General features: G+C 41.4%; 1 protein-coding gene across 3 annotated transcripts in view; it reads left to right on the top strand.

Annotated features, from left to right (window-relative positions):
* Positions 1 to 12,587, top strand: part of fggy (FGGY carbohydrate kinase domain containing) — a 435,125-nt gene that overhangs the window by 288,590 nt on the left and 133,948 nt on the right. For all 3 annotated transcript variants that reach the window (XM_038794356.1, XM_038794353.1, XM_038794355.1), the window contains 4 exons: positions 1,133 to 1,240; positions 3,274 to 3,335; positions 6,404 to 6,551; positions 10,155 to 10,229. In XM_038794356.1, coding sequence (XP_038650284.1) covers positions 1,133 to 1,240; positions 3,274 to 3,335; positions 6,404 to 6,551; positions 10,155 to 10,229 — 393 coding nt within the window. The remainder of the gene's footprint in view (positions 1 to 1,132; positions 1,241 to 3,273; positions 3,336 to 6,403; positions 6,552 to 10,154; positions 10,230 to 12,587) is intronic.

The following is a 12,587-nucleotide window of genomic DNA, read 5'->3' as shown; positions in this document are numbered from 1 at the left end:
TGTAAGGTGTGATAATGCTTCACCTAGCACCCTGCTATGATACTGTTGGGAATCAGCTCGTTCTTTAAGATTGCTTAATCACAGTTTCTTTCCAGCCTGTAGAGATCATTGATGAACAGACCCAATCTGTTGCCTGGTCTTTGCTTTCTTTTATTAAATTTAGCTCTCTGTTATTCAATTTTGATGGATATTGCAATAAGAGTTGAAAGTTTATTGCACTTTTTCACAAGAAGCAAAATGTTTCAAAAGCTCCAGCCTTGCTATCACATCATCAGCAATAGATCCTACTGCATAAGGTGGTGTACTGGCCTGGTCTTTTTAAAAAATCTTTCTGTGTAGTCCTGAAACAGTTATATACCTTATGAACCTTTTTTCTGCCGCTGTAGCAGTTCTGGGCCTGTTATGAGCCTTCTGTACTGTGAAATGATTCTGAGAGTGGTGGTGTGAAACACAGACCCAGAGATTGATGGCTGTTTATTCTTTATTTGTGTCTCAAGTAAGCTTACATTAACACTGCAATGAAGTTACTGTCACAATCCCATCATCGCCACATGCTGGCGCCTGTTCAGGTACACTGAGGGAGAAATCAGAATGTCCAATTACCTTAACAAGCACAGACTCCGCACAGACAGTGACCCAAGCCGGGAATTAGGTCCCTGGCGCTGTGAAGCAACAGTGCTAACCACTATGCTACCGTACCGCCCTAGGAGCCTTTCCTCATTCCAGGTATCTCTACTTCCCAGTCATGCAATCTGACATCATCATTACATCAGCGTCTGATGTTAACTCTTTACCCGACACACACAAAACCAAACATAAAGGTAAATTACATCTGAAACTGCACAGAGGGTTTAACATAAGCCTAACCTGACCAGAACAATAATAGTGTATGTATCTGCTTGAAGGTTATCAAAAAGCAATGTATATAAATCACATAACCAGTGTAGAAAGCTCCTGGTGTAAGAGGCTAATGGCACCATCAGTATGTTAGATTAAATGTTTTTATTTCAAATAACATCTAAATGTTCATTGAAAAATAGATTACACCTTTTTTAAGTTCTCATAATTTGACCCCAATAACTGAAACCCTCTTCTTGATAATCTAACTTACTATTTGTTGTTTTATCCCCAGATCAGTAAAAGCCCTATCTTTGTGCCGGGTGTTTGGGGACCCTATTATTCTGCTATGATACCCGGTTTTTGGCTAAATGAAGGTGGACAGAGTGCTGCAGGAAAACTGGTAAGAAAGATAATGGGAAGGAGTGAAATGGTTGATTTTCGGAATTATCCGAGGATGAGTGATTTTGTATTTATGTTGTGTTGCTGATTACACTGGAAGCTAGATTGCAGGGGAGAACTCGGAGCACAGGTCACAACATTGGAATATCAGTACATACCCAGCTTTGAAAAAGCGTGTTTTCGATCACTTACGTTTTTCATTACTTTTCCCTGCACGAGTAATTTTGAAAGAAATCAGTGCAGATGACAGAAGCACAAAGTAGAGAATTCAGCAATCTTCTCAGATGGATGGGCACACTATGGAAAATTAAACCTTTCAATCTCCTGGAACTTGCTTCCACAGGATGGGAAAGCACTCAGTTTTAAAGCTTTCCTTGCTCTTATCCACCTACATACACTTAATTTGTTAAAAGCTTCCAGCAAAACAAGTACAACACTGTCTTTCCACATCACAGCTTTTCTCTTTGCCTATTCTATAACATTGTAATTGCAATGCAAATCTTGCCTACCACCACACCCCATGAGAGTTGGTTAGAACACGGAAAGCCATATATTGAAGGAACTCATATGAAATGGTTTTCTCAGCACCTGAGTTTATACATATTTTATGACAATTAGAATAAAAAAGGTCTAAAGAAAATCTTGCATTTGTGTAGCACTTTTTGAAAATTATTGCTATTTTAACTATTCCATCACTGGTGGCTATCCTAGGCTTTAAGCTCTGGTACTTCTCCCAAAGTGTCTCTGCCTCTATCTTTCTTTTCCTTTAAGATGCTTTTTAAAAACCTTATGTGGCTCAGTATCATATTTTATTTGATAATTCTCCCCTGAAGTACCTTGGGATGTTTTACCACACTAGATAGACAAATATGACAACCATTTTAGCACCCAGTAAGGCCCCACTAAGCAAGGGAGATAAATATCCAGACAACCGGTTTTAGTATCATTGGTTAGAGAAGAAGTATTAATCCAGTTAGTTGCCCAACTTTCAAATAATGTCTTGGGATATTTAACGTCCATCTGAATTGATGGGCAGAACTGAGGTTTAATGTCTCATTCAAAAGACTTTGGAAAATTCAACATCCAGTATTGCACTGAAGTGCATTTCTCTATTATATATGTAAATCCTGGATTGGACTTGTGCTTACAACTTTCTGATCCAGAGACAAAAATACGACCATAGAGTTAAATTCACATTTTATGTTGAAACAATATTGGCAAGATATTGGAAGAACTCCCTGCTCTTTTTTCATCTGAATCGGTGCAAATAACACCACAAGTACGTGTGAGAATGTCAGGCCACATTACATGCCCAGAACATGGATAAATGCTTGAACCACAACTTTTTTCACAGACCCAGAAGAAAGAGTGCTACCAGCTGAGCAGTGGTTTTGTTAAACTGGGACTACACTACTTACCATTTCTGAAACAATATGAATCCTTATTGTCATTGCTGTAACAAAAATAAGTTGAAGATTGGCTATTGTAGCATTGAACATTTTCAGAATTCATGCCTAATATATTTGTTTCACTCCGCACACCCCTAATTATGATTAACCTTGAAAATAACTTTCATTGTCACTCCCAACCCTGGTTCAGTTACGTACGTATTTTTTAAATTGTCAGAAGGTCCAAAGTTTTGCCCATTTAATCTTCAGAAAGATTTGGATTTGTGCTATCTATTAAAATATGAACCCACTCTTTATAAGCGAGTTGGAGACTGTGACAAATAATGTAGAAGAATTATTTTGCCCGCCGCCAAGTCTCTGGGTGGAATTTTACAGCCTTGTTGCAGGGTGAGTGGGTCTGTACAATGCGACGAGCCATTCAAACATCCATCGACTTTGGCGGGAACTGTAAAATTCCGCCAGCGTAAAACTCCGCCCTATATCTCTGGTAACATCCAATAATTTTATACTGGAACAAAAATTGTAGGGAGATTGAAATTTTGAAAGTCTAAACAAATATTTGAACTTTACCAATCTCGGTTATGCTGAAAACTAAACTTTAGTACAACTTGTTTCTTTGTTTTAGATAGACCATGTTGTTAAAGGCCATGCTGCATTCGCTGAACTGGAGTCCAAAGCCAAAGCTAGGTCTGTCTGTTTCTTATAGCTGGGAGGTGATCCTTAATCAGTGCTCAACCTTGCCTCTTTTTTAAAGATTGTCGGTATGAGTGATCATTTGATTTAGATAATTGGAAGCTTTTCTGCTTTGTGTGAAATGTACATTATTGAATGTCTTGAACTGTTCTTCAAAGTGATATTTCTTTTATCTAACAGTATTTGTTGTGCATAGACAGGAAATATATTAACCTAAGCAAACTATCTACTTTGGAATTAAAATCTTTCATCACTACATCAAGTTATTATTCTGAAGTTGGGGCAATATCTGTTTCTATCATATTGTATTAACATCTACCCTTCATTGAACCAGGGTTGCCCCCCCTGCTTGATGGTGGTGATGGAATGGGGGATATGCTAGGCCATAAGATTATAGATTGCAGTTGAGTACAATGCTGCTGCTGCTACTGGCCCACAGTGACTCCAGGTTGCCCACTCTTGTGTTGTTAGAGCTGTTCAAAATCTACCACATTTAACACAGTGCCACATAATGCTATGGATGGTATTTGCAATGTGAAGATGAGACTCTGTCTCCACAGGGACTGTGCTGTGGTCAGTCCTACCGATACTGTCATGGACAGATGCATCTACAGTAGGCATGTTCATGAAAATGAGGTCAAGCATGTTTTTCCCCCCTTTTAGTTTCCTCACCACTTGCTGCAGACCCAATCTAGCAGCAATGTACTTTGACATTGAAGTTTCCCACGCAGAGTACATTCTGCGCCCTAGCCATTCTCAATGCTTCCTCCAAATGAGCATGAGCCTGTCTTTCTGGATTACTCGCCCAATGATAATAGCCCTACAGCACCACCTCCTCTCAATGGTGGACTTTATCAATAGTCTTCTGAAAACCCAAGTCCACTATGTTCACAGACTCCCCTTTATCAATGTTGTTCGTAATATCCTCAAAAAACTCCAAAACGTTTGTCAAACATGATTTCCCATTCATAAATCCATATAGATTATGCACAATTAGATCGTTATTATCCAAGAGTCCATTTATCACAATGTTTCTCAAAGATTCTAGCATTTTCCCTACTATTAATGTAAAGTCTGTAGTTACCTGTTTTCTCTCTCCCTCTGATCTTAAATAGCGGGGCAACATTTGCTTTCTTATAATCTGCAGGAACTATTCCAGAATCTATAGAATGTTGGAAGATGAGCACCAATGCACCCACTATCTCCATTACTACCTTTTCAACATGTAGAATATCAGGTATCAGGCGACCTTCAGTCCCATTATCTTCGCCATTACAATCTTCTTGTAAACATTAATTTCCTTCAATTCCTCAGTTTCCCTAGCCCCTTAGATCTAATTTGGTAATATTTCTTACATCTTTCACAGTGAATACAGACACAATGTAATCATTTAGCTTCTCTGCCGTTTCTCTGTTCCCTATTATAAATTCTCCTGACTCTAATGGACCAACGTTTATCTTCAGCTGTAAGTACACCATGCTGATTCAAACAAATCAAGGGAATTGGCACCTTGTGCACCTGAGTTCCGTCAATTTTCTGTACCGATGCTGTCCATTCGAATCTTCTGCTGCCCATTAACAACAGTAATTTTCCGGCCCCTGAATTAGTTATGTTAAAAACTGAAAAGCTTCCACAGTTGCATTCGCTGTACCTAATGTATGTAAATAAAGGTTTGTTGCATTTGAACTTGAATGTTCATGCATAAAGGGACAATTATCTGAAGACTATGATATGAAGTTCCATGCTTTCCACAGGCCACATTTTAGGTCAAATTTTAAAACTTCTGACTTATCCTGATGCAGTTGGCAGGAAATATTGGCATTGGTACCCATCGATAGATCAGCATAGAAACCGGTTTAACTTCTAGTATGACCCTTGTGGAAATTCTGGGACTTTTGAACAAAATCAAACAAGATGCTTGCAGGTCATTCCTACATCAGCGTGTGGCAAAAATGACAGTGATGTGAATATGTACACAAATTGCAAATCTTTAGATCTGCCACTCTTTCCCGTGAAATATTGAATGATTATTTGAGATAAACATTTCCAAGGTACCAGCTTGCATACCAGGTGACCTTCGGTTTTTCATAGAATCTCTACAGTGCCATTTGGCCCCTGGGTCTGCACCGCCCCTCTCAAAGAGCACGCCACCCAAACCCACTTCCCCGCCCTATCCTAATAAACCCTTAACCTAACCTTTACATCTTTGGACACTAAGGGGTTATTTAACATGGACAATCCACATAACCTGCACATCCCAGGACTGTGAGAGGAAATCAAAGCACCCGGAGGAAACCCACGAAGACAAGGGGAAAAGGTGCAAACTCCACACAGTCACCCAAGGCCGGAATTGAATCTGGGTCCCTGGTGCTGTGAGGCTAACCAGGGTGCCACCGTGCCGTTCTCAGATCCATCAGATCCCATCAGATTATACCGCATGCCACAAAATCAAGGGATTTGTGTAATATTTTTGAGCGAAGCAGTTCATAAAGACAGTATAAATTATAGATATAACTTACAAAATGCATTGATTTACAATCTGTGTCCAGTTTTCCCCTGGGTGAAAAACATGCATACCTAATCATACCTGCCTAAGCTGTGGACACAGGTCGAGGGAGAGTTTTGTTTTGAACATGGGGCATTTAAGGAACAAGTTAATTCTGTCAATGTCGAGAGAGGAATCAATCCACTAACAGGAATATTTGGAGGATATATTCCTAATTGCCGCAGGCAACCTTTGTCATGAGCAAATGTTACCTTAAAGGCTGTAGTATGGAATCTTTTTGAACAGTGAAATAAAATTAATTTAAGGGTAAACATTTCACAGAGTAAAATTTTACTCTTGTGCATATTTACATATGCTTCCATCCGTTGACTGTGCCCCAGTGGCTTTGAAGAGAAAAAAAAAGTTTTTTTTCACTGTAAAACACTAGCTCAGTCTTCAAATATTTTACTATTTTATTCCCAAAATGACACCACCTAAATGACCATTTTTATTCTTGGCTTATAACTGAGGAATGTTTTAGTTACAAAACGGTTGACTTCAGAATGTTTTCTTTCAGTGGGAAAAATGTCTACATGTACTTAAACAGTCACCTGGAGTCTATTAAAAAGAGTTATGCTGTGGGCATGCTTACTGTTGATTTACATGTTTGGCCTGATTTCCATGGTAACAGATCTCCCTTAGCAGATCCTACCCTAAAGGGCATGGTAGGTACATTTCAGTTTTACAGAGAAACCTTTTATAGCTTTTGTTTGGAACAATGACAAAATGAAAAAAAATGCATATTATTCATTTTTAACTGCCAACGTGATTGATTTTTGTTGAAATAATTTCTTTTTGTCAGTGTGTGCTGACATATTTTACTTTAAGAGCCCCTTTTTCCCATTTATTTGGCTTAAGGTTGCTGTCTGTTTCACTATTGAAAACATTTGTTTTCTGCTGGCCCAAAAAGCCTGACCTCATTTTTTAATGTAGTTTGCATCTTGATGCAGCAAACTGAGGCAGGAATTGCATCTTTCGTTATGGCATTGTCTTCCTTGATGTCGTTAAAATGTACGTTTTCAGAGAGCAATGAGTATAAAAGGATGTGATTAGATTTTTTCTATTGTTTTTTTTTTGCCTTATATCTCTATTTCTGCTCATGGACCTTCTGTTTCGTGCTTGATCTGGTGGGAAAGATGAAGCTCACCATTCTTGCTCCCATGTTATATCACAGTCTCCCAAGAGGAGACATATTTACAGATGCACAAGATAATGTCATTGAATGTTCCACTGGGAAGTGAAGTAAATACACACCTAATTGGAAGCTCCCCAGATTAATTTTAATTGATTTTGTTTCTTTGTATTCATAGATATAATTTTGCAGATAAGGCAGAAAGGTCAGGTAGCATTGTCGCAAGAGAAATTAGTTCTATGAAGGGATGGAGAAGAAAAAGGCAATAGTCAGATGCAGAACTAAATGGCGGAGAGGCGGGCTGCAGGAGATCCTGTACATAACAGATAGAGGGATGTAGAAATCTAAAAGGAGTAACAGTGGCAAAAGAACTGTACATCAAACCAAAGGGAGAATTGTGTGTCTGGGATTGGACTTAACAAAAATTGCTGTCGCTCAATTGTGAAACCACACCTGTGTACTCATACAGCGTATTTTGTGGGTTCAGTTTGAGTTCAACTAAATGGCAAGATTTCAGACTGAATGCCCAAACATCAGTTAGCTCATTGTTCCACTGTACTGAGATGCCAATTGGTGGTGATGGTATTCAAATTTACTTGTTACCCTTGTCCTTCTCAGTGGAGGAGGTTGTGAGTATGAGAAGTGTTGCCAAAGAAGCTTTGACAACTTGCTGAAGTAAACCTATGGTTAGTACACATTAGAGCCATGGAATGCCAATGGTGGATGGAGTGATTGTTTAAATCAATGAATCAGATGCTGATGAAATTGATTGCTTTAACCTGGATGGCATTGAGCTTCTTAAGTATTTTTGCAGCTACCACCAGCCAGATCAGTGGAGAGTATACCACGAGTTCTGCTTGATAGGTAATTGAAAGGTTTTGGCAGCCCAGAGGTGAACCATTCATCACAGAATACTCAGTCTCTCATAACCGAACAATTTACGTGGTTGTTCCACTTCAGTTTCTGGCCAATGGTCAGACCCAGGATGCTGATGATGGGAAACTTCAATGATCCAAGTTTCACCCATCCTCCAAGAATCAAACAGTTCAAACAACCCATTCTTGAAGAAACTTGAAGTGTGTTTATTGAACAGGTAAAATAACAAACTTGTTATGAAGAACTAATTTTTAAATGCCAAAGCCTGGACACAGTAAGAAGTCTTACAACACCAGGTTAAAATCCAACAGGTTTGTTTCAAACACGAGCTTTTGGAGCGCAGCTCCTTCCTCAGGTGAATGGAGAGGTATGTTCCAGAAACATTTCTATAGACAAAGTCAGGGATGCTGGACAATGCTTGGAATGCGAGCATTTGCAGGTAATCAAATCATTACAGATCCAGGGAGAGGGATAATCACAGGTTAAAGAGGTGTGAATTGTCTCAAGCCAGAACAGTTGGTAGGATTTTGCAAGTCCAGGCCAGATGGTGGGGGGTGGACGTAATGCTCAAATCCTACCAACTGTTCTGGCTTGAGACAATTCACACCTCTTTAACCTGTGATTATCCCTCTCTCCTGGATAATCACATGTAATGATTTGATTACCTGCAAATGCTCGCATTCCAAGCATTGTCCAGCATCTCTGACTTTGTCTATATAAATGTTTCTGGAACATACCTCTCCATTCACCTGAGGAAGGAGATGCGCTCCGAAAGCTCGTGTTTGAAACAAACCTGTTGGACTTTAACCTGGTGTTGTAAGACTTCTTACTGTGCTCACCCCAGTCCAACGCCGGCATCTCCACATCAAAGCCTGGACAGACAGTTGTTTTGACTGAATTTCTATTAAGAGAAGGAGACCATGATTTGCTTGATTATTTGGTTAACATTGTACCATGTACAATATTTCTAACTTGTCCCTTTAATTTATTCCAGTAATTGATTTTGAATTTGTAAATTTACTGATGGAATTGCAGAATGTTTAAGCCAACACATTGCTAATACACAATGTTCCGAGTGAGAAGAATTTCAATCTATCCTATTAATAATTAGGTGAAACATTGATATGGTAACCTTGAACATTTGCCCTTATTTTTAAGTCCCTGTTGGGGGAGCCAAGCTATTCTCACATTCTGATTCTAGTCCCTGAATATTCCTAAACCAATGCCATCAAAACATACATTTAAGATAAAAGTACATACAACAGGTAATTGAACCACTTATATTATATGGAATACTTCATAGGAAAGAAAATACACAGGTAAGTGAAGGGACTTAAAGGAAAAGAAACAAATGATTTCTGCTTTACTTAAATACAGAAATGTTACATTCAATGTCAGCTAAAGGCCATTCTCATTCATGTTGATTTTACATCAATTTTAATTCAGTAGCAGAATTACGATAAACACATTTTGGTGAGGCAACTTTCGGTTGCCTACGACTGTAGTTACTTGTAGTTAAATCACTAGAATCAGCTTTTCTGGTCAATATGTATAGTGTAGCAATGCTATTAAATATGCAGATAATGATAAACAAACCAAAGTTTTGAGACTTGACCTCAGCTAGGCAGTAGCTAGGCAGATATAATTGGCCTCACACCTTGGTTGGAGGTGAACTCAGCAAAGAAGTCACAACAGATTGGCTAGCCAACCTAATATTTATATGGGCTTTTTAAAACAGTTTTATCAACCTGTCAACTTTTAAAGATGTGTGTATCCATTTAAAATTTAAGTGCATTATTTTCAAAGGAAGAATAACATGCTTGACACGATTTAATTAAAAACCAAAAGCCCTGACAGACACTGCTTTGACTGTCTTGTCTGAATGTCTATCAGCAAAAAAGATTGAGATTTAGTCGATTATTTGTCTGAGATTTGTACTCAGACTAGTGATATAATTGCATAGTCCCCAAAACCCCTTTGGAAGTTTTCATCACCTTTTCTGTAAGTGGCATAGAATAAAAACTATTTGTGTTGAAGGTACTTCCTTAGAAACCATCCTTTTCACCCAAACCTTTCCACTGATAACCCTTCAGAGTTAATTCTATGTTTATTGCTTCTAAAATGTTAAGAATGGCCCCACAAAAGCATTTTTTAAGTATTAACTCATAAGTTAATAATGCAAAAAAAAAATGTGAAGACAAAACAATTGTACTTCAGGTTATGGCTTTAAGTTCAAACAAGTACCTTTTTTCACAAATAGGTAACTGGATTGACGCTGTCCAATAGTATTGATGACCTTGCGAAGCTTTACTTAGCCACAATGCAAGCGTTGGCAGTAAGTAATCATAATTAATCAATCATAATTAAAGCAATGTAAGGGATTCCAGATTATTATCAAATGGGTTTTCAGCTTTTAATGATGAAATTGTCCTCATGATAGGGCAACAATATCTTCAGTTTTTATATGGAGTGTTGTGTAGCAGAACATAGGCCAAAAATGCAGTAAAGCCCAAATCCTCCAGATTTCTGCCCCAAAACATCCAGCCTAAATCCCAAAAGGGATTAATTATCTTAGAATCAAGGTTCCCATGTCACTTTACGGAAACTGAAAAATACACTTCTCTTTTCTCCAAGAAGGCCTGTAGCTCATCCCGTTCCAGACTGCTACTCTGATTTTCCACCAGTAAGTTTGGGTGCCTCACATCCCCTCTATCCTAAAATACCTCCTCAGCTGGTTCGACACCTTCACTGTGGGTTGCACCACTGGGCTCTCCTTATACCTCCTTGGTGCCAGCAGCAACGCCGCCATCACCATAGCCTTCAAACTGGATCCCCTACAGGATTCTTCCTCCATCCTAACCCATTCTGCCCCCTCTCCTTCCCACCACCGCCTCACCTTCTCCACATTCGCTGCCCAATAATAATGTAATAAGTTTGGCAATTCCAACTCCCCCCTTCTGCCTCTGTAACATGGCCCTCTGTACCCTTGGCACCGTCCCCACCAACACTAACTCTGAAATAATCATATTCACTTGCCAGAAAAAGGCCTTTGGAACAAAAATCAGAAGCATCTGGAATATGAATAAGCATATTGGCAAGACATTCATTTTCACCACTTGAACCCTCCCTGCCAGAGTCAGATGCAGCGTATCCCACCTCTTAAAGTCCTCGCTAATCTCCTCCACTAGCTTTGTTAAATTCCATTTATGCAACGTCGCTCACTTTCCCGTTGCCTGGATCTCCAGGTATCTGAACCTGTCTCTGGCTACCTTGAATAGCAGCCACCCTCGGTTGGCTCTCCGACCCAATTTATTCACCGGGAACACTTCACTTTTCCCTACGTTCAACCTGTATCCTGAGAGCGCCCCAAACATCTCTAATAGGCCCATAATCTTCTCCATGCTCTCCAGCAGGTCTGACACGTACAGTAACAGATCGTCTGCATACAGTGACACCTGATGCTCCTTAACGCCCCTCATAATCTCTTGTAACTCTGCTGACCCCTGAGGGCCATTGCCAGGGGCTCTATTGCTAGTGCAAACAGTAATGGTGAAGCGGGCACCCTGGCCTTGTTCCCCTGTGTAACCTGAAACTTCGTAAACTCATATTGCGGTCCGTACGCTAGTCACCGGTGCCACATATAACAGGCACACCATGCCACAAACGTCTGCCCAAACCCGAACCTTCCCAGGGTCTCAAACAGGTAACCGTCACTCCACCCGGTCAAATGCCCTCTCCGCATCCGTGGACACCCACAACTCCGGTACCCGACCTCCCAACAGAGTCCCAACAGAGTCTCAGAAATGGAGACAAACAGCCGACGCCGGAGTGAAACCCGGAGTGTTTCACTCCGGCATTGGAGGCCGCTCCTCGTCCCCTATTCCACCTCCCCCACCGAGGGGCTAGGAGCGGCGGCAAGTGAATCTCGGGTGCCGGGCCTTTGACGAAAGCGGCGCGCCGAGAATGACGTGGCCGGCGGCGCCTAAGTTACGTCAGCCACGCATGCGCAGGTTGGCCGGCGCCAACCCGCGCATGCGCCATTGCCGTCTTCCCCTCTGCTGCCCGGCAAGACATGGTGGCTTGATCTTGCGGGGCGGTGGAGGGAAAAGAGTGCGTCCTTTAGAGACGCCGGCCCGACGATCGGTGGGCACTGATCGCGGGCCAGACATCTCATGAGCACGCCCGTGGTGCTCGATCCTAAGTCCGCCCCCCCCACAGGCCCCCCACTTACCAGTCGCGCGCTGTTCACGCCGGCAGTGACCAGGTGTGGTTGGCGCCGGCGTGAACCGGTCGGGTTCGGCAGGCGGCCCGGCCCATCCAGGCCGGAGAATCGCCGGTCGCCGTGAGAAACAGCGAGCAGCGATTCTCCGAGCGGCTTGTCGCAAAACGTGACACGCATTTTTTGGGGGGGGGGGGGGGAGAACCGCGCGGGGGTGCCAGGGCGGCATGTCGTGATTCGCCCGGCCCGGCTCTCCCGCGATTCTCCCCTCCCCCCGGCAATTTCCCACCCCCCCGTCGTGGGGTGCGGAGAATCGCGCCCATAATCACGTTTAACAATCGCCTTATATTACTGGAGAGTTGCCTGCCCTTTACAAAACTTGCCTGGTCCTCCGTGACACAACCTTCCATCCTCCCCACCACCAGCTTAGCCAGCACATTTACATCGGTGTTTAACAATGATATTGGCCTGCAC

The sequence above is a fragment of the Scyliorhinus canicula genome, chromosome 4, assembly GCF_902713615.1.
Source record: "Scyliorhinus canicula chromosome 4, sScyCan1.1, whole genome shotgun sequence".
Classification (NCBI taxonomy): Eukaryota; Metazoa; Chordata; class Chondrichthyes; order Carcharhiniformes; family Scyliorhinidae; genus Scyliorhinus; species Scyliorhinus canicula.
Note: the sequence above shows the minus strand (reverse complement) of the source record. Positions and strands in the feature narration are given on the sequence as shown.